This window comes from Semicossyphus pulcher, unplaced genomic scaffold (genome assembly GCF_022749685.1).
Source record: "Semicossyphus pulcher isolate SPU_LCO1_2020_fin unplaced genomic scaffold, fSemPul1.0.p SCAF_5, whole genome shotgun sequence".
Lineage (NCBI taxonomy): Eukaryota > Metazoa > Chordata > Actinopteri > Labriformes > Labridae > Semicossyphus > Semicossyphus pulcher.
The window spans coordinates 14,515,046-14,542,118 of NW_027211726.1; the positions used below are offsets into that span (position 1 = coordinate 14,515,046).

Genomic DNA, 27,073 nt, shown 5'->3' on the forward strand with positions numbered 1-27,073 from the left:
GCGTGGCAGTGTTCCAAAAGTTTAACTATGTTCAAGGTTAGGACGTGCTTAGGACGCTGAGCGCTAAAAAAGCTGAAATAGGCGCTGCCAGCGCAACAAATGCCGTTAGTGGACACAGGCCCTAAAGAAATGAGCTCCGTCATGGTTCTACACACTTCTGTTGTCAATTAGAAGAATAAAACACTCCACTACATTAAACTATGTGTTGGCAGACTTTTACATCAGATCTAAGAGAGTGTGATGACCCCTCGAATAAATCACACTTTTCATTCATCTCTGTCTTCAATCATCCCTTTTCTTATGAAATATAAAAGGCGAGGCGGCGACACATTCGAGGCCTGAATAATAAAAAGTTCTGACCAGTTTTCTCCGACAACCTTGGCCGTGACTTCTCCCTGCTATCTCACTTTTATCCTTCCCTGAATACCCCACTCACCTTTTCCTTGAACATGCCCTCACAGCCAGAATGAACTCATTTGGAAGACAAAACGCCTCGCTTCAGATTAATTTACTGTTATCATTATTAACCTCTGCCCGTATTACAAAGTAGGCTACACACTCAGGAGAGGCAAATTTAGATTCCCGTCTGCCGGGACGTGATGGCTATACGTCGCTGTTCTGACTCCCATTATGGAACGCCGTTTCAACCTTTCAGGGCTCATTCAGGAACGTTTAATTGAAGGTTGCTGAAGCCTTTGGTGAGCGGGGCTCTGATTAGCATATATAGGCCAGGATGTGACATAGGCTAATGATATAATGTCCCATATACTTTGAAGTTGCGATTATTCTGAGCGCGGCGTGCTAAGCTAACCCCACCCTCACATCACAGACTAATGAGGTGTAGGTGGCTGGTCCTGACTCAGTTTGCTGCTTCCTCTCTTTATAATTACGGTCGGGAACGCTGCTCTGCAGGCTGATTTCTGGTCTGTGTGTGTGCGTGGGCTGCTGCGCTACGGCTAATTTTAGAGCTAGGCTGCTAAGCTAACGATTGAATGGTTTTCCACTGGGCTTTTTCCACTCTGCCGCTCCCTGCTTTACCGCCGTATTTATAGACTCAGTTTAGCTCTGTGTGTGTTTGTGTGTAAACGTGTGTGTGTGCTATCCACGCTGTGAGGATGACATTTTCCTGTGCGGGCTCTGTTTTTCCCCTTGGCCTCTCATGTGACCCATATGCAGGGACCCTTACCAAGAGAGGGACATGGGAGAATGTCAGCGCAGCCCTTGAGGTTGTGCATCTGTGAGTGTGCGTGCTCCAGCGTGTGCATCGTTGCAAATCCAAGCTCAGCTGATGCAGCCTGCTCTGCTTATCTCCAGTGGGCCATCGTCTGTGTGTGTGTGTGTGTGTGTGTGTGTGTGTGTGCGCGTGTGTGTGTATCTGTGCACATTCAGGGTGTATGACGAGACGCAGCCCAGGAGGACGACCGTGTTAGCCCGGTTAATCTGTTCAAAGGAACGCCAGTGTTTGATATCGTCTGAAGCTCACGATCCCCTTTAAGTTACTGATGCGTGTCCGTCTGGTGACCTGACCATCACACACATTACGCTGCTTCATGTCTGCCACCAAAATACCTCTTTAGCTATATTATGGAAATCTAAAATCCCACGTAATTCCTTTTTTCTCAATTTGATTAAGACTTTTTGAAGTTATAACAAATTTCTTCCCCTATCAGAAGCGATTCAGGGATCCGTCGCAGGTCAAACATTCACACCGTGTAAACACACACCCCTACGCCCCCCCCCACACACCCTCTGCACTGTTTGCTTTTCTTATCTGGCAAACATTACACATCCACCCCGAAGGCTTCCATCCATCACTCACTCTTGACAGCGACATGAAAGCAGTTAAAACTTCAAGGATTCGAGGCGCTAAAGCACACAACAAAAAGAAACAAATGTTGTGAAAGCGGGGCGATTGTGTCGCTCTCGATTGTGAAACTACAACGAAATTTTCCATCATTCTGCGCGCTGCTCGTGAGTCCTATTCTGGATGGTAACTGACGACATCCGACTCTTGTGGGATCTTTATTCCCTGTGAGAATGAATCGGCTGCCTGCTGCTGCTGGTGTTGCTGCATCTGAGGAAAAGTTATTTTTAATTCCTCCAGGAGGGGAGCATGGGTGCCAGATTATCCTGATGCAATGTGGGAGTAACTGGACAGAAAAGTGGAAAACAACATCTCTAGATGTCTACTGTACAGAGGGATGTACACCATGTATACTCACCACCCACACTGTCTCGGGCTATATTCTGTTTTTATCTCACAGCTCATCTTTTTCTCCTTAAACACACACACACTCACACACACCCTCGCAGAGTGCTCAGTCCCTGCTTGTGTTCGCAGAATGGTGTTTATGTGTGGTCCAGGCCTGTAGTTGGGCTGTTTATATCCATGGAGAAAGCCATTTGGGCGGTAGCCAGACAGTCTGCCTCTGGCTCTGTCTGCCTCTGGTAACCCAGGAGGGTGCAGTGCTGCTGCTGGCAGGGTGGGGGCGGCACTGAGAGGAGCAGTGGTGAGATGGAAGCGCTTAACGACGGCCTGCTTTAGGTTTCTACAAATCTTAACAACGGATTCAAATTTTCTACAGACGTTATTGTGTAGTTCTCATTGTGGCTCACGCACACACACATTCACACAGATGAGATAAGAATAGATTAGGGAGTAAATGAATAACTGCCTGCACACACACTCCTGGAAATGAGCCTCTTACATAACACACATTTCCAGGAGTGTGTTTTCTCCCCTGTGTGTGTGTGTGTGTGTGTGCCAGTTTGTGTATACGTGCACCACCTCCTCTGTGTTTACCTCTTTTACCCTCTGGGCCTTCTCCCGAGCCTGCCAGCCCCGGTGTGCTGCCTCTCTCTCGGGTTCAGTGGGGCCGGCTCCTCTCTCTCTCTCTCTCACTCTGCTTACATAACCTCCCAGCCCTGACCCAGTGAACCCAGGACCTCAGGTTCCCAGTGCGTGTTTACACATGTGAGACAAATGTGGGCATCTGTTTTCCAAGATATTTCCAAGAAATGTCAGCCAATCCAAATAATTTCGCTTGGGACTTCGCTCTTAATAGCTAGATTTGATTTTGTTTCATGGTATTTTTATAGTCTGAGAATCTCGCTTAACTCTCCCTCCTGGGAGAAGCATTTGTAGTCCGACAGCCACTCGCGCGCCTCTCGGGTGCATCGCTGCTGTGACAGCTGATTTTCCCTCTGGGATGCGGTACTTTTCTCGCTCTCTAATGTATGATTGCTGTTTGATTAGAGCCTGGAAACACTTTCAGCAGAGCTGTGACTCTCTCGTCACTCGTGCTGCCCGTGCAGAAGTTGCTCGCACACACGGGCGGATTCTGCGTTCCTCCTCCGAGAGCTGAATCACTGTTTGTGGGGTTAATGGTTTTGCTGACATCAAGGAATGTCAATGGAGACATAATCCCTAATCCTCTCTGTCTTTCTCCTCTTGTGGGAACTTTTCCTCCTCGTGCATCATAGTTTTATCTCTCTTTTAGACCGTCTTTATAACGTCGTCCTGTGCACGAGTCGGCAGCACGTCCACGTGTCCCCGCCGCCGCAGCTAAAGCCTCCTGATTGACTATTTAAATTGTCCTCATTGTTTCAGTTCCAGTTACGGGGACAAAAGAGGGGTATATCAGGAGAATGGAGGGTTTGTAATTATGCCCCCCGCACCCCACACACCCACCCATGAGCCCGGTTAAAAATGACAATCCTAATAGACTCTTTCAGACCTAATTACGATTCGTCTGCGGTCGGAAAATGAGGTGGATAAAAGCGGATGTAATTGGGGGACTGATGCTCAACTCTGTTGGAGGTCTTAAAGAAGGACTGAGATGTGTTTCTTTCACCATGTATGAGTGTTTTCTAGAGTCTGGTGAAGGTCGTGGTGTAGTCTGGATGCTGGTGGTCAGTGTTAGACCACTAGATCTGCTTAGCTGGCTGATGCCGTGCGTCTGTTTCTCTTCTCTTCTCACCGAGATGTTTTCGTATCAGGGATCTTGAAAACATCAGATGAAAGATCAGGCTGTTGTTTTCAACCTTTTTTTGAACGCATTTATTCCCAAATCCAGAACAAAACCTACTATAAAGGCACACGCTTCATTTCCATCTCCTCTTCCCTGCGCCCCCCAAACAAACACCCTCCTCCCTCCATCTCTGCCCCTGTGGTCTGTTTGCCATTGGCCTCCTGACCCCTGATCAGGGCACTAAATTACAGCCATTTAGCTAATGAAGCAAGTCATTAGAAGCTGATTGGGCCTGTGTGTGTGTGCCACCTCGCTGTGTTTGTTTGCTCTAAGAGAGGAGCGCTTGCTCCGTCGCCAAGATAAACGACACGTCTGCGCGGTGCGTTTGTTCTTTTGTGTGTGTGTGTGTGTGTGTGTGTGTGTGTGTGTGTGTGTGTGTGTGTGTGCTGCGGTCAGCTAACCTCTAAAGCTCCATCTTCTGGTTTAAAGCTAGAAAATTGTGCTCCTGCTACACAGGTTCAACCGCTTATTATTGTGCGTGCAAAGAAACCACGGCATAAACACACACTGGGCACAGGTTACAAGGCCCTTCTTTAACCAGACGCAGTGTGAGAATCCGCCGCTGCCTGCGCAGGAACCTGCCTCACAATGTGGGTCACAGTGGATTATGTAAAAGCCATATTTCAGTGTTGTTGAACACTTCCATTTCACCCCACAGACCTGCTTTAGAAGTTAAAGCGGGCAGGTAAAATGTGCTGCCACTACAGATTTCGGTTTCCCAGCAGCTCTCCGAGGACGTAATTAAAATCTGGCAGAGCTGCTGTGTGAAAATAATGATCCAAGGCACAACAAGAGTTTTTATTACCCGGCTCTATTTTTTAGTGGTTCAAAAAAAACCGCTTTGATTTCAAGTATGAAATTTAAACAATCCTTTCAAAATAAATGCAATGTGACATGCGGTAACCGCACGTCCCCCGTGTGGCCAGTAATAGTTGTTGTTGCACTTACAAATGAAAATGTTCAAAGATGTAGAAAAGAAAGTTGGAATAATGATTTCAATGTGTTTATTATTTAATGCTGAGCTGTCAAATCATTTAAAGGCTGATTTACAGCAGTTTAAAAAAAACATGGTTTCCTTTACAATCCAGAGTCCCCTTAAGGACTCTCTATTCTTATTTTATGCTGCAGTGTTGCTATTTAAAGGCCTGTGCTTCAGTTTTAGACCGCACTGTGGTCTGCATGGTACTGGTTAGCATTAGCTTAGCCTTACACCATGTCCTGTTCTTTGTCATAATGAAAGCCCAGGCTTAGTTTAAGTGTTGAGTGTAACCTCACACACACACACACACACACACACACACACACACACACGTTTAGTGTTCAAACTGTGCTTCTTTGTCCACCTTCAGTGTAAAGGCTGACGACTGTACAGGCTGAGCAATATGATTGCTATTGCAATGTGCGCATGTGCAATAGTCACATCGCAGGACATGCAACAGTGAAGCACATTACGTGAAACACGTCGAGCTGCTACTTTATTGTTGCTCGGTGCAAATGAAACGAAAACTCACCAGAAAGTCCGTCTGATATCACATTAGTGCAGCCCTTTATGAGAGCACAGAGTGAACTGACCGCTGTGCAGCAGCCTGTGTGTCACCTGCCTGTAAACGCTAAACAAGCACGTAATGCTGCTGGCGTCACAGATCATGTCAGCGGGATGATCGAGGCAGACGCTCCGTTAGGCGAGATGGCTAATAAGCGAGTGTATTCTCGTTACCAGCGGCACCTCGTCCCGGAGCTCGTTAACACCGTGGTCACATAAACGGACCGTTCACAGAGCGGACGTGCTTACTTTAAGCGGCTACAACTGCAGCACCCACACGGCGTGAGGTTGTGTGTTTCGACAGGAAGTAGGTGACGGTGAGCTTTCGTTTCAAAAAGTTAGCGTCACCGAGCTGATCACGCTGATTAGGCATACATTTGAACACCGTTAGAAATGTTAGATGACATGCTGTATAAGTAACGGAACTGCAGCTCACTAGTCTGTTTGTTTTGGTATTATAAAGAAACGTGAAGCTCCACCTACTTTTTCATAAAGGTGTCAGACTCTTGAACCGAGTGTGGTATATTTTGTTTTGTTCGAAGAAAACAGACTTAAAAGTCCAAATTATTGTTAATTGTTTGTATGGACATGAAAACACTATCCGCTATAATTTCCTTTATTTTTAAAAATCACAATAAATATCGCAGAACAAAAAGTTTTTCCAATATCGTGCAGCCCAACTTTACAGTTAAGGTTACATTACATCATCCACAGATGAACCAATGAGCATTTTCTCTTTAATCCAGACGTTAATGTCCAGCTGACGATCTTTTGAAGCACTCGGGATGTTTTGCTGCTCATTCCTGGCTTCTTCTAACATTCATAACTTACACCCCTTCTCTCAGTCTATGAGAAACTTGAATTATTTTCTCCTTCTACCTTCTTTACCTCATTATTCCTATTAAGCCACTTAATAATGTATCCAATGTGTAAAGTTTAAGATAAGCGTTCAGCTCCCTCCAAAACAAGTGTGCTAATGCAGTAATTGGCTTGGCTAATTCTTAATTCACTCTGTGTCACTTAAAGTACCCTGTATAGCTTAATGCAGGCTAGTTAAATTCAGCCTATTTTCAGGGGCTTAACATTATTTTAATTGACTTATAATCACGCATTGCTTCTCATTAATGCCCTTTAAACACTGTGGGCCCTTTTAAAAGGGTAATAAAATCCACAGCGGTTGCTCATGCTATGCAATCGATTGTAATAAGCAGTTGCAAATTCATAAAATGCAGCGTTTCCTGCTCATAAACAGCAGATTTAATTAAAGACATGATGCTAGCTGGGCTGTTGCATAACCACACCTCCCTGGTAACTATAAATCAACAATCACAGACACGGTTATACGACTGTGAAGCCTGGGAACAAATTATTTTGGAAAAAATGTTGCTTTTATTAATGCATTTATATTTTAGTTCATGACTTACAGAACATAATCAGTTGTTTGGCCCATTTCCTGTACCTCAGAGGTAGCTCTTAACGTCAATCTGGTATTTAAAAAAAGGGAGAAAATCAATAGTTTATTGCAAAAATCCATTTCAGCACCAGAGTCAGCCATAACATTATGACCACCTACCTAATATTGTGTAGCTCCCCCTTCTGCCGCCAAAGCAGCCCTGACCCGTCGAGGCATGGACTCCACTAGACCTCTGAAGGTGTGCTGAGGTATCTGGCACCAAGACGTTAGCAGTAGATCCTTTAAGTCCTGTAAGTCGCGAGGTGGGGCCTCCATGGATCGGACTTGCTTGTCCAGCACATCCTAGAGATGCTCGATTGGATTGAGATCTGGGGAATTTGGAGAACACTCGTCATGTTCCTCAAACCATTCCTGAGTGTGGCAGGGCGCATTACCCTGCTGCAAGAGAGAGAAAGTGGTATGTTCTGACAGCTTTCTATCAGAACCAGCTTTAACTTTTGCTGGCCCACTTTTCCTGCTTCCAACACGTCAACTTCAAGGACAAAATGTTCACTTGCTGCCTAACATATAATGTTATGGCTGATCGATGTAGATAGACTATGTCTTAACTACAGTTTTTAACTTTGCAAACATACCTGTCTTCTCACTTCGCCATCAGGACCTTGTTTTGACGCTGAGGCATCATGCAGCCAAATTAAATTAAAAAACAAACATTAAAAACTTCTGTCCATTAAGTGCCAGTCACTGCTCCCCAACTCCACAAGCCCGCCTCGGTGTTTCTCCCTGCATCTGTATGACTGAAGCAGCTGTTTGCACGCTGATTTACGAGTGCAACATTATGAGATTTAATAACATAGCTTTGGGCTTTATGACCTTTTTATGAGCGCGAGTGTGCGTCTACATTCAGCTAACTGAGGTAACATTATAGGCCAGCCACTGCCAAACACCATTCGCCTCCTTCCAGCACGTATTGAGCTGGATTTCTGCGAGATGACAATGAAAGTGATTGAGTGTGACAGAAACGGGAAGGAGAGAGAGCGCGGGTTTATTTCTCCAATAGGGGGAGAGATTGACAGTAATCCTGTTTGGAAGAGTGAAAGCAGCAGATTTAGGATTAGCTCAGCAGTGACTCTTTGCTTTCCAAAGTAACTCTTTTACAGAGTTAGATATTTGAGCGCATGTACGGCGTATATGTCTCAATAAAACTGTCAGCATGGAGAGACGGCCTGGTGTATACGAACAGCGCTCTGGCTGCTGTGCGCGCTATCACAATATGTCGCAATCCCTTTCCTTCTGCGCTGTATCGAGTAATACCACTGATAATAACAGAACCACCACCACCAGAAGTACGCTACATTTCCTACAAGATGCAGAACTTATACAGAACAAACACAGGAGTCTAAGGTCAAAGGTCAGTTGAAGAAAAAATGCAAAGAACACAGAGGTTCGGACGGAGTCAGACGCTGTTAAAGTGAAACTGTCTGAGCGTTGTGCTGTGTGTGTGTGTGTGAAAATGTTTGTCTGAGTGTGTGTGTGTGTGCAACAATGGAGCCGCGATGTGCAGAGCGGTTTACAAAGCATCAATAGGCCACCAGCTGGGATAATAAGGGATGAAAAAAACAGCCGCACAATCACCATCTTTCACAAACGCTCCAGCAGCTCCGATTTTTACATTAATATTTCTCCACTTAAATATTGATGTTGAATCATGTGAAGCGTCAGATGTTTTTTTCATACAGTGACAGCTCGAAAAACGGTTTTACTTACAGAAAAACTGCATTTTTCTGATTTTAAATTTCTCCTTCCCTCTCCTCTTCCTCTTCATTATTCATCTCCCTCTCCTCCTCCTCCTCCTCCTCCTCCTCCTCCTCCTCCTCCTCTTCCTCCACCTCTCTGCACTCAGGTTCAGCGGCCCTGCCCAACAACATGGCCTACTTCGGAAGCTCCCAGGAGGAGGACGACCTGGACGTGGACGAGGAGGAGGAAGAGGAGGAGGTGAGGAACGGCGGAGGCGGGGTCCACTCTCACGGCGTGGGAAGCAGCAGCCAGGCCTCGGCCTCCTCGTCGTGCCACTCGACGCCCCGCAAGGGCAAACTCCCCGCCAGGCAGCCGCTCAACGGGCACGGTAAGGACAATGTTTTTACCCTTCATATTCCTAGAGGATGATGGGAAATGCAGTCATTCACAACTTGTATAGATGTTTAGGAACAGAGGAAAAGAAGTTTACGAAGAAGAGGTGCAGGAGTGCTTTGTGTGTAGAGGGTGAGAGTGAGTGAAAAGGAGGAAAAGATCAGAGGATAAAGAGGATGGTAAGGGCAACGGAAGACAAAGAGGAAGACGAGTGAGGAATGGAAAGGTCCTTTTTTATAAAAGATAAGGAGAGTGAAAGATGGTGAAGCGCAACAGCAAAGTCGAAAAAGTCGGGCCAAATAGGAGCACAGATTGAGTCCTGGGACAGAGTACACAGTAGTAGTGTTTGTCTTTCTCCCCCCTGCGCACGTGTGTGTGTGTGTGTGTGTGTGTGTGTGTGTGTGTGTGTGTGTTTTCGCGTGTGAACGTGAGAACTTTCCTAAGTTTGCACTCGTGTTTTCCACCGCAGAGACTCGGGGGAGTCACATGGGACAGCAGAGCAGCACATCAACTCTTTCCACCCCAATTAACACTTAGCTCGCTAAGCCCTAACAAGGTGTTTATGCACGCGCCGCAACAGCTGGCCGGGGCCCTCGACACACACACACACACACACACACACACACACACACACACACACACACACACAAACACACACACAATGCAGCAACAGCGGACGTACTCCCCTTGGGGCAGATAGACAGTTGGATGAATGCACATACACACATTTGTGTGCAACATTTAGGGAATTGCGTGCATGCAATAGAGCCCATGAGGACAGGCTCACAGTGAAGACTTTAAAAACATGTATGCTGCAGACTTTCTTTTTCTTATATGCAAGAAATTATCACTAAATTTGAGAAAACCCTTCAACAATCAGACTTTCAGAGCTCAATCGTGGAAGAAAATCTATAAAATATGACTTTCTTTATGGCGAGGAAGGTCAAATATTTCTCCCATGTCCGCATCTTTTCGTTTCAGTCTTCTATTTTTTTAACGTAGCAATAGAGAAACAATTTCATCCCGCAGGCCGTCCCTCCCTGGCCGACTTGGGAGACATACAATCCTTCCGGCCAGGCGTTTCCCCCATGAAACAAGGCCTGGATTTCATAGTTCCTCCTATCCGGCCCTCCCCCCACCCCTCATAGTCTGGCGAATAGCCGCCAGAAAGGTTCAAAAGGTGACCGCCTTGCTCAGCTTTTTCCTCTGTCATCCTCTCGAGTGGAATGTGGAGGAGGAGGAGAGAGAGACTGGTGGGATTATGAGAGACAGAGGGAGGAAAGTCCGTAGATTTGCTCACTCTGAACTCTCGGGGAACTGTGCACCGACATGGACACATATACCTCTCTCTCACTCATCTGTAGCCGCGGCTTGAAGCTGTAAACATACATTATGTTCACATCTGTGCAAGGAGCGCGATCAGGAGGAGAGCGAGACCTGTTTGAACAAATCCAGGCTTGTTGTGTGCACGAGGACAGCTTAGTCTCCTTTCTTATCTCGCACACCAACAGTGTTTGCAAAGCAGCTCGGCGCCTCCGCTGTGATATGCTAAATAAATAGATAAGAGGGAAATAGGCAGATATACTTTCTAGGGGACAAAAGGGATGACAGGGGTTAAGGACACAGAAACAGACGTTTACATACGCAGGTCCGTGCACACAGTCGAGACCGGGTCGTCGCTCAAGTGTTTACACACACTAAGAGAAGAAAAAGACACACACCTTGGTACATTTGCGGTATTAAGAGTGGTGTCAAACGTGACACTTTTATATGCAGCCTGGGCCGCTCTCCAGCGGGAGCAGGGTTATATGGGCTCTTAAGGAAGAAGGAGGGAGGAAGGAGGCGGGGGAGAAAAAAGGAGAAGTAGAATAAGTGAAGGGAAGAGAGAGATATTTTATTCAGGGAGGTAGAGAGAGAGACAGGAAAGGCCCTACATTGTAGGCCATTCATCAGCTCGCCGTCCCCCGACTTCTCTGTCTTTCTCTCTCTCGCTCGGCCGTGTGCCATGTTGACATAGCTAAATTAAACAGCTTTTATTGGGCTCAGTTTCTTGCTTAGCTCACTTCTCAAAATGTCAGGATTTCTCTCATTTTTCATTGAGCCAGGGGCCCCGGAGACGTGCAGACGCTCGCCCGTGGGTCACGAGAGGATGCACACACACACACACAAACACGCGCAAACATGCTCACAAAATGTGTACTTAGCGTGTTGCATGTGTACTGTAAATGCTGCGTGTGTTCGTGCTGCTCTTTCCATGCAGCCTGTTGATATTAAGACGCCGTGAAACTTTAAATTGAGCCCCATAAAGGCAGAAGAGAGCCCTCTCTGAGCGTGCGTGTTGATTGCAGCGCTCGTGTTCGGCTCGTTTAGCGTCGTCCCCGGGGCCCGATGTCCATTTTGAACAGGTTCATTGACACGTGGCATAAAGACGTTTTCATGCACACCTTAAATCATGCATATTTTACTGATTGGAGGCTATATGTTCGCCAAAAGCCTGTCACTCTAATGTTTGTGCGGCCTTTTCCACTTGGTCGCCGTGGTTTGGTGCCAGGGGGTTTACAAGCCATTCTGCACTACAGGGGGGGTATTGAGGCTTACAGGCACTTATTGGCGTAGGCAGACGGTAGCCTGAAAAAGCACAGTTTACTATATGTCCCTTTTAAGATATGTATGCCTTATTACTTATTGCCTTCACAGTGGATTATTTGTTATTTTATTTTGCTTACTTCTGACTTGTATAGCATTTACTGCAGGGTCACCCATATGCATCTGTACGTGCCTGTTACAGGGAGCAGATTATCACAGGGCAAGAATTGAAACATTTTTGCTACCTCAGTACTTAAAGACAAAATTATAGTTAATTAAAGAAGATTTTCATGTAAATAAATGTCTATCGCTGAATGAGGTAACACGATGGTGATTGAGCAGAATTACAGACTGGGTGTCTGTGGCGACATTCGTGGAAAAAAATCACAAGTGGCGCCCAGTTAGTGACACGTTTTCCATCAGCCAGCAGTGGTTGGTCTGCCAGAGAGGGTAGGCGGAGCTAAGCAGTTGCTTTTCCGGTCTCTGCAAGTGTTGCGAGTAAACAGTAATCTACTATGGCTGAACAAACAAAGAAAAGATGGATGACTACAGATACAACTTCATAAATAAGTGAAAAACCAGAGAAAAATTAAAAAAATGTGACGCTGCGTTGAAGGCAAACTGAAAAGGGAAGTTACCGTCGGCGACGAGAATCAAGAGTTACAACCGTGACAAAGGGAGCCAGCCATAGATGTCTGGTTAACTTGGAAGTGTCTTCCGCAATTGCCGCTTGTCACCATAAGGTGCCGCCAAAGAGAACGAAACTGAGATCTTTGGATCGAGATTACCACTGTAATTAAATTAAAGATGTGTTTGGAAAAGCTACAATTTCTTCAGCGATTTCTTCTTTTTCAGCTAAACTCAAATCGTCTTGCCAAATACAGCTTGTGCATGTATGTAAAAAAACTAATTTCCACCAAAAGTACCTGAAACTTTTAGTCCCAAAAGTACTTAAAAGGTTCCTCCAGCCCTTTGTTGTCTGTGTTTCCAGTGAGGTCTATAGACCTTTGAGTATTAGGTAAATTAGTCTGCTGATGCTTTAAAGAGTCCTCTGGATGCTGTAAGTTCTTAGATCAATCAGAAACGTTTAGTGCTGCAAGTTCCACCCGAAAGTTCCTGAACTATCAGAAAGTACCACCTACCTAGCAGGGACATTGAGGGGGTAAAATAGTCCCTGGGTACCTCCTAATGTCCCTAGACCCTGGAGAAAGTTTCTGCAGTGGAAACATAGCTTGTGTCACGAGCCAATTCAAGCTAATGAGAGATCTATACTTAACAGCAACACACCTGACACCTCTTCTTTTCCCCTCCAGTGTTCAACAGCCACGGTAAAGCAGGGACCAGGGAGAGTCCGAGGCCCAAGGCGGGAACTCACGGCAGGGATGCGCCCGCTCCGCCACTGCCACCTCCCCCGCCTCCACCGCCGCCACTACTGAGGGAGCGCAGCGAGCGGGCGGAGGCACGGGAGCACCTGAGGGAGCAGCAGGCATTGGCCAACAGTCGGGGCACAGCCAACGGGCTGCCATCGAGGAGAGCGGCTGAGGAGCTACGCAAACAGGTACTGTACGGGCAGGAGCAGCCAGTATTGGAATTTAAATAAGACTGGAAGATTTGCATTAGCTGTGTTGCTAACGGAGATAGCTGGAATAGTCCGTATTAACAGGCTGGAGATGCTTGTTTTGGCCTATTTGAAATCCTCCCCTCTCTTGACTCGTCCTTTCATTCACCCATCTGCCACTTCCTCTTTTTATCTTCCCCTCAATGATGTCTCATAACTACCCCTGTGCCTCTTGTGTCTCCGCTCTATACTTCCTTTTTATCGCTGCTTTCCTCCTTTGCATCGTGATCTCCACGCTCCTCCTTTTACTCCTCTCCTGCATGCATTGTGTCTGGGAGAGTAATGATTGTGTTTTGGCCTGCCCGTGGCTGCTGCTGCTGCTGCTGCTGCTGCTATATTTAGTAATGCTGGCTAGGGGCTGTGAAAGCCTGCCTCCTTTTCCGTGGCACTAAGCAGGTTTCAAGGAACCCCGGAAAGTGAGAGAAGAAGAGGAGGAGATGAGTTATAGTCAGAAAACTGGCTTTGTTCTGATCACATCAGCTTGTCAGGAGGAGTTATCTGCACGTTCTTTACTCTCTCATAATCAACTTTTCCCTCCTCTGCTTCCTCTTTGTCCGCTCCTTGCTTCCTGTAGAGTACCTCCAGTGTTGTCTTGTTGATGCAGACTCGGGCATATGCTTCAGGTTCTGTAAAGTGTCTGGAATTGTCCAGTTAAAAAACCAACAATGAATCTCAATGAGAGCGACTGCCTGCCAACACAAACTTCAGCCTCACTTACTCGCCGCTCTTTGTTCTCCCTCACTCTTTTTCAATTCACTGTTGGCACCCTGCATGATTCTTTTGACTCCTCTCTCGCTGAGTATTTTTTTTTCTCTTCTGCACTCTCCTTCCACTTTTCTCTCTCAGACTCTTTCACTCACTTCATGCTCCACTCCCCCTCCCTCTCTCTCTCCCTCTCTCTGCTCCCGTGTCAAACAGACGGATCTTGCCCTTGACAACATGGCTCCAATCATTTGGAAGGATTAGTGCCTTTTTTTCCCCCCTCCCTCTCTCTCCCTTCAATTAGCATGAACAGTATGTGTGTTAACCATGTGTATTAAAGGCGCACACACACGCACATTTATACACACGACCGACTGTGAAAATACAGGCTAAGCCATATAAAAGGTTAAGTGATTATGTAGCCGTAAAAACCAACTAGAGGTTGTGTGTGTAAAACCGGAGGGTAAGGGCATTATCATAATTCAATTCAGCGTGAATCAGTCCTCCTAAATTTAATAGCGGCGGTTGGTATCAACAAAAAACACGCGCTGTAACAAGACCTTTATAAAACAATCTGATTCTGTCCATTTCAATTAAATAAGAGGAGAGGGGATGTCAGCGAAGCACGCGCAGGTGGGAGCAACCATTTAAAAGACTCCCTCATAATGCAACAACATGTTAAACAATAAGAAAACCTGCTTTGCAAAGGTTGCATCGTGTGTTCCTCTCCGCCGTCCCCCTGTGAACGCTACTGTACGCACGTCTCCCTGTTTCTATAGAGGCTTCTGCATTGTGTGCGTTATTAGCGCCACACTGTAAAGTGACCTTTCTCGAGCTGCTTAAAAGTCAACCTGCCCAGGGCCGCATCACGGCGCACCTTAATAAGACAGCAGAGAGGGGGGAAGAGGGCTTAAGCCGGATTTATGCCTCGCCGTCAAGGTGTTTCGGCAGTCTCGCCGCAAACGACTCGGCCGCGTTGATTTATCGCTCGGCGTCGGGATTTAACCCGTTGATTGTCACCGCGGCGCCGCAGACGCTTGATGGATGTGACGCGCGCTGTCGAGCTGTGTCATGCATTCATTACGCGGCGGAAGTTATGGTGTTTACATTATGTCGTTCTGCCGGTGATGGATGCCGGCATTGGGAGGAAAAGGGTCGAATGTCTTCCGCTCGCACCATGTCATCATCTTCAGCTGCATCAGGAACATGTTAAAAAAAAGCTGAAGCTGACTTTTCCAGACCCCGTGGTCCCCGCCTGGTGTCTTCACGGCCCTGAAGTTTAGTTTAAACGTGTTCAAAATGTGTCAATGTGACGAAAACAATGATGTTGCAATCCCGTCTGCGTGCGCCCCTCCCTCCTTTTGTCAGCTGAGCTCTGCAAGGGTTAAACTTTTCTTGTCGTCTTCTATCCTCTGGCTGGCCTTCTTTCTCTCGCTCTCTCCTCTCTCTCTCTTTGTCTCCCCCCCCCCCCCTTCTTCTTCTCGGGTCTCCTGCAGATGTTGCCTGTTAAAAATCTTCCTGCCAGGCCTCAGCTGGGCTATAGCAACACATGATGTCATCTAGACCCACCTCCCTCTCCCTCCCCTCCTTCCCTCCCCGTTCCTCTCCCCGCTCACATGCGACCGAAATCCACTCCAGAACAGACTCGGGCTGCCTGCGTGTGTGTGTGTGTGTGTGTGTGTGTGTGTGTTGTATTTTTTCCCTTTGGCTTTGGTGCCTTTCTTGTTCTGCTCGTCGTCCTTCTCATTTCTGTCTGTTTCTCTCTGCCAGGAGCTGTTAGCAGGAGGGAACTACTTTATCCTTCCTCCTTCTCTTTCTCCCTCTCTTCTCATCTCTTAACATCCTACTGCTTCTTTCCTCCGCTTCGTAATCCCTCTCCTGCCATCCTCCTTTTCCACCAGACCAAATAATTAAAGAGAGAAAAGTGAGGCAGACTTGCCAAGCCTCCCCCCCCTGAAGAGAGAGAGAGAGAGCCGGTTCGCTGAGCCCCCCTGTGGCAGGAAGCGGTCATGACACGGTGTCTCTCAGATTCAGCGCTTTGTCAGCAAACTGTGGCCGGACAAATATAGAAGCTGTCTGGACGACTGCTGCTTTAGTTAGTTTCTATTTCTGCATCAGTGAAACACTAAAAAAAGTCCCACTGAGCTTATAAATAAATCAGATCGGACTTGTTAAAGTAAAATAAGTGAAACATCCACAACAGTGTGCATGTTTTTTGTGCCTTCTTCCTTTTAAAACTTAAAATTTCCTCCTCTTCTTTCCTCCCTCTCTCCGGCTCACCTTGTGTTTTTCCATTGTGAGAAGCCGTGTGTGTGTGTGTTTGTGTTTTTATGTGTGTGTTTGAGGGAATGATTGACGGAGGCCGGGTTAGGTTTCAGTCCCCCCTTATCTTTTAATGGCCTGGTCTTTGTGTCGGCCCCCCCGCCACCTGAGACAAACACAATACAATACATGCGCACACACACACACACACATACATACACACACTAGTGTGACACAAGAGCCCTTCAAAGGCAAACCTGCCAATGGGCCGGCTGTCACCTCCCTCCTGTGGCGCCCAGACTGTGATTGATAACTCCATCTCTCCGTCCCCTCCCTCCCTCCTTTCTTCTTCTTTGGTTCGCTTCCAGCTGGTCTAGACAGCAAAAGACACCGATATTGAAGATAGCATGACGACTTTATATGACGTGGGTAGAGATTTGAGAGTAGAGACATTAAGGAAAGCGTGTTTGTACGTAGCCTAGCACAAAAAAAAGTAGTCCCTTTGTGTTGATACATCTGCAGAAACATGACCTCCAGCTCTGCACATTTAGAAATTGGCACCCAAATCCTGATTTTTAACTTTTAACACTGCAGGCCCTCCTCTAACACACACACACACACACACACACACACAGAGAAGAGCGAGAGGGAGAAGCGAACGAGAAGCAGAAAGTGGGCCATCAAAACAACAGAGACGAGGAGGCAGACGAAGACAGAAGCGGATATTCTTAGAAATGCATACAGGGGAAATATAAGTCGAAGCAGGGACACGCACAGTTGAAGTGAAAGGCAGATATAGCTATTCAATTCTACACTTTGGGCTTTAACCTGTTCTGTCCCTGCTTTTAAAGCTCTCTGCACCGATGGAGTGGGTGAGCTGAGGACTCAGACGCCACAGTGCCAAACCTCAGATCTGCAGCTGCGGGCCACGGCAGCTTAACACACACACACTCACGTTTATCCCTCGCTCTGTCTCACACAAACACATACACAGAAGCTTTTATCCGTGGCAAAACAACTGATTATAGCGTTTAAGGAACCCATAGCGAATAAAAGGCTGTTTTTATGTGCCTGGATGGGATTTGATTCCATCCCAATGACCCCACCTCCCGACCTCACACTGTCCAGCCATCTGCTCGCTCAAACCGTCCCCGCTTCTCCCTCTCACGTCCACCAACTCTTTCCCTTCTCTCCTAAACTGTTGTTTATCTCGGGATGTAGCGGTTTTTCGGTCGGGACGTATCCTTTTCCAGATTTCAGATTTTTCTGTTGACAGCAGTTTGAGCCGCTGTTTACAAAAGCGTCCTGAATTTGAGAGCACAGTCATCGAGACGGTCGATGGGTTATCTAATGAATAGCGTGGGTTTCCACAAATAGCTCGGCTCTGACCGGCCAAGTGTTTTATTGCAGTGTTAGCATCTGAGTGTTTGGCATCTTCCTCGTGGAGTGTGGGTGCGCCCACGTCCCTGCATATGTCCTGTCTGATTATAGATTTCTCTGCGTGTGTGGGTGCATTTTGGGAAATCATTTCTATATTTTGATGCAGAAGTATTTTTAACGTTTAACAGGGGATGTAATCTTTATCTATAACACCCTTTTTCCCTTCCAGAAAGCAGCTCTTCCAAAGATATTTCTCTTTTATTAAACGTAACATTTTTACCTACAGCATTTTCTCTATCTAATGTACGATCTCTCTCCCGCTCTCTCTGTCCACCTCAGGTCTCTAAAGTGAACGGGCTGACGCGGGCGGGCTCGGCACAAGCCATCGCTGGTGCCAAAAAGAGCCGCGACTTCCGACTGCCGTCCAAAACTGTGAAGAAGTACACAGCCACCGTGTCCAAGGGCCACGTCACCTACACCAAAGCCAAACAGAAAGAACTGGGCAAGAAAACCAAACTCAGCAACAGCAGCAACAAACACAACAGCGCCGCCTCGGCACCATCGTCAGCGAACAATCACAATCAGCACAGCCAGCCAGCAGCCAGCAACGGGCTGGCCAACTCAGGAAAAGCAGCGGCACCAGCCCTCCACAGCAATGCAAAAACCCGCAAACAGGTGCTATTATCCAACGGGCTGCACAACGTGGCTGCCGGCGCCCGCCTCAACGGCAGGCTGAACGGGCAGCGGCACAACACGACGGCCAAGGAAGATGGACAGAGACAGTGCCAGCGCCAGCAGGGCCACACGGAGTGCCCGGGTCGGGAAGGACTGCGTAACTCTAAGCGGCGTCTGGAGGTGGTGCTCAACTCGGTGGGAGTCGGGGTTATTGAGCAGAAAGCCAAAACCGCAGCGAACGACGCCAAGAAGGCAAAGATTCATCCATCGCCTCTGGAGACGCGCAGCAGCAGCAAGAAGGTGCCCAATCAAGAGAAAGCTCCCGCCCCTACCACTCCACTTTCTAATGGACATGAATCAAAAACATCCCCCTCTCCTAAACAAACTCCACCTGTAACCCTGCTTGCACCTCCTACGCCCCCTCCACAACAAACCCCACCTCCCTCTACACCAGCAGCCAACGCGGAGCCGGTGAACCAGCGACCCAAGCGGGCGTCGGCCGGCAAGCTGATGTTGATTCGACAAGCACAGCAGCAGCAGAGCAGGTCTCACGGTCGGAGCTCGTCCTCTTCCTCGCCCTCATCGGGACAGAATCACCCACAGAACCCCAGTCGTGCCAGCACTACCTCAGACCCCCAACAAACCTCTGTGTCCTCCTCCTCCTCCACCACCCCATCTTCCTCCTCCTCTTCTCCGCTTACTTCCAACAGCACCCCCGGACAGCTCAAACCAGCAGCATCTCGGCTCGCCGACCGCGACAAGGACTGGGAGCGGGAGAAAGATATGACGCGGCAGAAGGAGCGCGAGCAGGAGAAGGAGTGGGATCGCCAGCGGAGCAGTCCGGAGGGCTGGCCGGCGCTGGGTGAAGCCCCCGTCTTCCGGCCGGCGCCGCGGGAGTTCTTGGACCCCCTGGTGTACTTGGATGCGGTGAGGGAACAGGCCGAGGCTGCTGGCATGTGCCGCGTCGTCCCGCCTCCAGACTGGCGGCCCGAGTGCAAGCTGAGCGAGGAGATGCGTTTTGTTACACAGGTGCAGAGGGTCCACATGCTGGGCCGGCGCTGGGGCCCCAACGTGCAGCGGCTGGCCTGCATCCGGAAGCACCTCAAATCTCAGGGCATTACCATGGACGAGCCACCTGTCATTGGTAAGAGAGCCAATCAGAGGGAAGCAGGAAGAGGAGTTCCTCCTTCCTTCACTTTCTCACATCATACATAAAGTGTTATAAAGCACTAAATGTCACTCGTGCTGGGCTCTTTAAAGCCGCAACATCAGCAGCCAGAAAACGCAGCGTCACAGATCCGACTGTTTCCACTGGTGAAAGCTTTAGTGGCATTCTGCAGCATTTTATCATCCTGTTTATAGATGACAATAACAATGTGGAACAACTTGGCTGGTGGCCTTGCGGGCCACAAAAACAATATTTCCCCCAGATTGAGCTGTCACCTTTCATTTCTTACAATGACGTCAGCCTTTTACGAGACTTTAAACACCCGAGTGTAGAGAGAAACTCTTTACATGCACAGAGCCAGTTGGTTGAAGTTCATGCTCTTAAAGTGCCTCCTGTATACAGCTGCACTCAGCCCGGTGTGAGTACAGTCGGTGTGCAGCCGTTAGCCAGAGAGCCCTGGCAGCCGGCGAGCCACAGCGGAGCGGCTTCAGCCAGGACACCACTGTTCCAAATGACTTCCTTTACTGTGCCCAGCAGATCAGTTCCACATTAACAGAATTTGTATCTCTATTTGGCACAATGAAGGTTCAGATCATTTTCAGAGGTGAAAGCTCAATTGGCCGTTTCAAATAAAATGAACTGGCCTGGATGGAGCTGTGTTTCGCCAAAGGAGCAGATGCTCCAAGATGGCAGTCTCTGTGATTAGATTTCTGTTCTCTGAATCGGAGTTTAGACACGAGAGAGAGGACGGTTTGTCTTTGCTTAGAAACAGTTGGAGGTTTTAAAGTATCATACCCCTTTCCTGCTGAATTTAGCACTTTGACGCCGGTTTTTCAGACCCGGGAAGACCGGCTTATAGATGCCGATTGTCTCTTTTCCCATTGCCAATGGAGTATACTTCTTTTGGTCTCTTTTCTGCTGCGTCTGACATCACAAACGCGCCCAATTCAGGGTTAGTAAACAGTGAAGATGTTACGGTGGTTAGGTCTTTATTGTATCTTTTACTCATTCAGTCTGTGTATGAAACTCGGCGCGACAAATTTGGAACAACGGGTTGAATTTGTAGCTGAGATGACGAGGAGGCGCAGAAGTTACCGACAGAGCGTAGCATCACGCCGGAAAGGGGGCGGAGATTAGCGTGTCGACCTGGATTTTCTGTTCCCATCAATGCCGATCGGAGCCGAGGCGATAATTACCGGGGTCTACTGCTGAGTCATTTGACCCGATTGCTGATTGTAACCTTTTCAACTAAGGCGGATGTTAGCGGGTTTTTTGAGCAGTGGGAAAGCGGCTTTAGTAGTTGTAGTAAGGTTAGCTTAAGCATAGAGTCCTATAGGAACACTTTTCTGTTTAAGCATGCTAAGTTCTCTCCTCACTTCTCCCTGTCCTCTCTCTCCTCCTCCTCTCCTGCAGGTGGCTGTGAAGTGGACCTGTCACGTTTTTTCCAGCTCATCAACGACATGGGCGGCATGCAGCAGGTGATGGACCTGAAGAAGTGGACCAAGCTCGCCGACCTCCTGCGCATCCCTAAGTCCGCTCAGGATCGGCTGGCCAAGCTGCAGGAGGCGTACCTCCAGTACATCCTCTCCTATGACTCACTCAGCGCCGAGGAGCGCCTCTGGCTGCAGGCCGAGGTGCTACAGGAGAAAAAGAGCCTGGAGTCGCGCCGGGGCCCTCTGGAAGGTCTCTCGGACTCCTCGGCGCCCAGCGCGCTCGTGCTGCCGCGCTACGAGCCCAAGAACGGGCTGGCGGGTGGGATAGTGGGAGGGGCGACGGGAAATCACCGAACCAATGGAGTGTATCACCGTCTGAAGGAGCTGGAGGCTCAGGTCAAAGCGGGCCGGCGCCGGCTCTTCGCTCAGGAAAAACAAGGCAAAGAGGACAAGCAGCACGGGGAAGAGCAGCAGGAGGAGGAGGAGAGGGGAGTTCTCAGTGACCAGCACAAATGTATTAACAAGGTGAGGAGGCATTTTACTCATCCAGAGACAAAAGACTTTATAAACTTTATTTAAACCACAAGATGGACAATGTAACACGTGTTGCAAGAGTGACATATGAGAGCCGACGTTATTCATCAGCATGTTTCGGGTTAATTTTAGCTTCTAATCGCACATCTTTGTTTCGATGGTACGTCAGACCGTTTGCAGCTGCACCTGAGCAGCCTTCGAACGCCTCTTTATGACTCACCAAGACATCTGCTATCTCACTGAACTCAAGATGTCACATTTGAGGTGTAAACGGCGTACAACTTTCATAGTACCACCTGTAAAATCGAGTGTTTCAGCGTCACCGCAGGCTTTAAAGTGACGAACGATGCACCCTGTTTCCTTCAGGAGCTCAGCTGTGCTTTAAATTGTCACATCGCGCTACAGCAGTTATTTTCCCTGCGTTACCGTGGTGTGAACTGCAAAGGTGTTCGTCCCACAGACGTTCTTAAACAGTGTTGATGGTAACAGCAACGAGCTGTCATAGCGAGCAAAGCTTTGCACACCTGTTTATATGCAGCAGTGTGTGAATGTGTCGTGCAGCTGTAAAGAAGGCAGAAGTATCTTGTACTTTTGTTCAATATGTGCAGCTGTGTGTGTGTGTGAGGTGGTCAGAAGCCTTGCTTGTGTGTGTGTAAGCGCTCACACACTCGCAGTATTCCCACCTCCCCAGCCTGCTGGCAGCTGTGTTGACTCTGGCTGGCTGAAATGTAGGTCAGAGAGAAGGCAGCCCCCAAACCAGGCCTTCCCCCTCAACCTCCTGTCCCGCCTCCCCCCCTCCAAACCCCGCCTCTTCCCTCTCCCTCTCTCCGCCCTCCTTGCTCCTTTAATCCCGCCCTCTCCACATGGCTTCTCTCCTTCAGCACATGCCCTTGCTCTTAGCTATTTCCCCCAAAAATCTGCAAACCTTTTGCCCGTGCTCTCGTGCCAAGCGCCTGTGCCCTTCAAGATGTGCATCCGTGCAAATGCCAGCAGTTGTTTGTGTGTGCAGAAACACACACACACACTGCACGTTTCCCCAAATACTGTCATTGAAACACTTTTATTTTCTCGCACAGCGCTCGTGTGCACATTTTTTTGTCATTGCATGGTATCTTGATGAGGCGAGGCGGTAATTATTTCTGTAATTAAGATAACTTTGTTTTGTTCCCTGCTTGCTCACAATCCTCCACCCATCCCCAATGTGGATCCCATTTGATTCTCCCTCCCCTCCCAGTTCCTCTGGTAACTCAATCCCTCTCTGTGACCTCCCTCCGAGGAGCTGAGATACTGTCAGCAGACTTGACCCTTTACAGTCCGCAGCGTTCTGAATTATAGAAGCAGCATTCACGGCTGCGACATGTGAAAGGCTGTCACCATCCATGTCTAAATATGAGCCATCACTTTTCTGCACGCCTCAGATTTGTATGCATTTTTCATCACGAGCGGCCCCCAGAAGGAGGTTATATTTCACTTTTCTATCAAGAGAACAAAGTGCATGTCAAGGGTGTAATTAACTGTAATTACAGCGGGGAAATGCCAGATAAGTGCTGCTACAAGCGTCTTGTCAGTCCTTACTAGGTCACTCTTATACTGTATTATTTAAATGTGTTATTTTACAACCCTGTAGCTGTTGTAGTGAGCTTTTTTGAAGCATCTGGACACCTCCGGAAAAAAAAGAGACAAACTGTCACTGTGAGGATAAAGAATCCGCAAGGTCGTCTTTCAGCAGGGTCCGTATGTGCGCAGGCCCCGAGCCGGCAGATTTATGGTAACCTTCAAAGCTTCTCTGTAGCACGAGTGTCCATGAGAGAGGGGGTCAAGTCCAGGGGAAATCTATACGGGACGTGTAGGGGAGACTTATAGAGCCACATGCACAGTTAATTTGTCAGTGCACGGAGCGCATGCATTCTTTGAGAGTAAAGCTTTCCCTCCGACTTCTACACAAAAATGTGGTGGGAAAGAGGCGGACCTGCAGTTCATCGACCTCTGTTCAATCTGGGTTCACAGTCTTCACAGTTGTTTTTATTAAGACCAAAGAGAATACACATGTTTTCCTTGTTCTCCTTCTAACGCGCTGTGACTCATCATGTTTTATGTCTCTTTGTTGCAGGGGAAATCGGTGTCTTTGACTAACTTCTTCAGGATAGCGCGGAACACCATGACCATGTGCTTTAACAAGGAACCAGGGGCTGCGGAGGTCGAGGTTAGCATGCTAACGTAGCGTTTGAACCAGTTGAATGTTTAGCGTTTTCTACAAGAGCTTGATGTGGCTTCATCGTCTGAAAATGTTTTATGTTATTTCACTGCCAGAAACTAGCTCGCTCAACTAGCAGCATGTGTTCAGTTAGCTGTCATTATTTCCACTTCTCTATGTGTTCTCCCGCTGATCTGCTTTCCTTTTTTGTTCCTGCAGCAAGAGTACTGGAGGATCGTGGAGCAGAGAGACAGCCATGTGGCAGTGCATTGTGGGAAGGTGGACACCAGTACACATGGCAGTGGTTTCCCCACAGGAAAATCAGAGCCATTTTCAAAGTAAGTAGCCCGATAACCTTTCATCACACTCAATTTGTTAAGCACCACTGAATGACTCTCAACAGTAGTCAGCTTTCTGAGGAGTCATCTCAGACGTGCCCTTGATCTAATCTGTCAAACTTTTCGTTGGTATTTCTGGAATAATAATAATAATCCTCTTCTCTCGTCCTCAGACATGGATGGAACCTCACTGTCCTCCCCAATAACTCTGGATCCATTCTGAGACATCTGGGTGCTGTGCCTGGTAAGATCTCAGGCAGCTCTCTTCTTGGTATCAAGCCGGTGTTCATTTTAGCAGCTTCTTAGATTAGCATCTTAGATTTACTCTTCAGATGAATATGCTTCTTAGTTTTAGTCACATTTTAGTCATGTTTACCCTTTTTAGTTGACGAAAACTCGAAACATTTTAGTCATTACTTTCAGTTTTCTCTCTTGAGAAAAGTCTCCCTCTTCTCGTTTGTACCTGTTTGCTTCAGGTAAAATTGACACTTTCATTTCAGCAGATCATCAGATCAGTAAAAGAACAATGAGGAGATGGTATCTAAAGATTACTTCTCATCATGGCTTTTCATTTAAACAGTCTGACTAAAGCAGACAGCCAATGATCGCTCCTTTATGTGCAGAAGAAGCGTCACATGACATTTCTGTGAGCGCGCTCAGAGAATGAAGCAGAAAGTTCACAACCACCTTCATGTCACCTCTTACCTCCAAACGGGTTACCCAGTTACAGGAATAAATTGCTTGTATTTTGACAGACAGATTAGACGCACAGTGGGGGAAAATATGCATTTTAAATCTCAGACAGCCGACCACTAACGTTTTAGTCTCGTTAACGAAAACAAAACATTTGTGTCGTCTGAGTTTTTATTATCTTTTTTTAGCTCGTCAACGTCTCATCTTGGTCGTGGAAAAAAGATCGTTAACGAACATTTTTCCTCCTAATTTTCATTAATAAAATTAACACTTACAAAATCAATAAACAAACATAAACAAAATAAAGGGGTGAATTTCTCCAAATGACTTTTAAGCTGCATTTCTTTGGATTGTGTGTCTTTGTTTCTGTGTGATGAACCTGTCCTCTTCTTTCCCTCTGTCTCCCTCATTGTCCCTGCAGGGGTGACCATTCCCTGGCTGAACATTGGCATGGTCTTTTCTACCTCATGCTGGTCTCGAGACCAAAATCGCCTTCCATATATTGATTACTTACACACTGGTGCTGATTGCATTTGGTGAGTACGCACTCAAGAAAGTGTCCTGTAAATATTTAAACAGACGCACGCAGTGGGAAAAAAAAAGGAGTAATGTCGGCTCATGTTTGTGTGTTTCCTCGTGCAGGTATTCTGTCCCTGCTGAGGAGAAGGCTAAGCTGGACAAGGTGGTCCATACACTGCTTCAGGCCAATGGCACCCCAGGACTAGAGATGTTGGAGAAGAACATCATGGTGAGTTATAAGACTTTTGGAAGCTTCTTTATTATTAAAAATAAAGACAATATAAACACTCTTCTTCCTCTCCTCCTCCTCCAGATCTCTCCAGAGGTGCTGTGCCGTGAAGGCATCAAGGTTTACCGCACGGTCCAGCGGAGCGGCCAGTTTGTGGTCTGCTACCCCGGTGCCTTTGTCTCTAAAGTGTGCTGCGGCTACAGCGTGTCAGAGACGGTGCACTTTGCCACACCGCACTGGATGAACCTGGGTTACCAGGCCGCAAAGGTCAGCATATAAATCCTCGTGGGCAGATCAGCATGAGGGTCATAACAACAGCTCATGTTGTGTGTTAACGTGGGAAACTAAATGTACATAACAGATCTAAATACTTCCCATAAACGCGAAATGTAAAATCCAAACGTCTCTTTGTTTTCTTTGGATTGACTGCTTTGCTTGTGCATCACAGACTTTATGTGCCATGTGTCGCCGTAATGCCTCGCAACACTGGCCCCCTGTGGACGGAGGCAGTTAAAGCTCTGATTTATGGAGAGTTGATTGAAACTGAAATGAATAAATGAACTCAGAAGCCCGAGCTTGATGCTGTAATCGGCTCATGTGCTGAACTTTAAGGAGGAATTTCAGCTGTAAGTCTCCCTGGGGGGCGCATTTAGATATTTTTTTCCTAATCATGAGCAAGCCTGTGGACCGTTGGACCTCATTATAGCGGTAATAGAAGAGGGGGAATGCTCTTTACTGTCATTATGGGCGTTATGGTGATGGAAGAACGTATATCTTCAGCAATCGAGTCGTATTCACAGCCACAGCTAAGATTGCTCTCGAGGGTAATACGACATTCATACAACGCGCTGTATCACAATGAGCTGAAACATTTTCTACTAACGGGGACAAAACATTGATCTGAGAGCAGAGCCTGGTTACACTGTTTATTCTTACACGCTGAGGGAAATAACCATCATGTGACTTGAACTTACCTGGTAAACCTGGTTAAATGGATCCGCAGAGTTCAGGGAGATGTGCTGAAACGGTGAAATAAAGAGTGTTAATTATTCTCATTCTGAATCTGTGTGCAGGACCTGAAGTGTCGCCGTATAGCCAAACCCTTCTCCATGGAGAAGCTACTGTACCAGATCGCCACAGCTGAATCCAAGAGGGACAACGGCCTTCTGCTCACCACCATCTCCGCCCTACTCAAAGACCTCAGGTAGGACGCAGTGGAGATCGTACAGCGCTAAAACCGCAGAATAAAATCTGCAAAGTGAAAAACTTAACTTAATATTTCTTGTGCAACAGGAACATAGAGATGCGCCAACGGCAGGAACTTTACAAGGCGGGTTTGCTCTCCTCTGCCCGCTACGGCACCCACGACGGCAGCCTGGGGCCCGGCGAGGGACGCAAGAAGCCCCGCGGGAAGTGGCTGGCACTGGAGTCCTCGGAGAGACGCTGCCAGATCTGTCAGCATCTCTGCTACCTGTCCATGGTGAGAGCGCAGGAGTTCATGCACAATTTACTCTGAAACATTTTCTGAAATGCTAACATGCTAGCTCGGATGCATGTAGGTATTACTTTGCATTATTTCATGCATAAACTAACATCCTGTCTTTTAAGTGCTAAATGCTGCATA

At 47.5% G+C, this 27,073-nt stretch overlaps 1 protein-coding gene across 1 annotated transcript in view; it reads left to right on the forward strand.

Moving 5' to 3' along the window:
* jarid2b (jumonji and AT-rich interaction domain containing 2b) overlaps positions 1-27,073 on the forward strand; it is a 105,638-nt gene that overhangs the window by 75,463 nt on the left and 3,102 nt on the right. The window contains exons 5-16 of the mRNA XM_069681053.1: positions 8,892-9,113; positions 13,018-13,262; positions 18,006-19,485; positions 20,923-21,467; positions 23,587-23,679; positions 23,890-24,008; positions 24,182-24,252; positions 25,123-25,237; positions 25,344-25,449; positions 25,534-25,716; positions 26,523-26,653; positions 26,743-26,929. Of these exons, the coding sequence (XP_069537154.1) occupies positions 8,892-9,113; positions 13,018-13,262; positions 18,006-19,485; positions 20,923-21,467; positions 23,587-23,679; positions 23,890-24,008; positions 24,182-24,252; positions 25,123-25,237; positions 25,344-25,449; positions 25,534-25,716; positions 26,523-26,653; positions 26,743-26,929 (3,497 nt within the window). The remainder of the gene's footprint in view (positions 1-8,891; positions 9,114-13,017; positions 13,263-18,005; positions 19,486-20,922; positions 21,468-23,586; positions 23,680-23,889; positions 24,009-24,181; positions 24,253-25,122; positions 25,238-25,343; positions 25,450-25,533; positions 25,717-26,522; positions 26,654-26,742; positions 26,930-27,073) is intronic.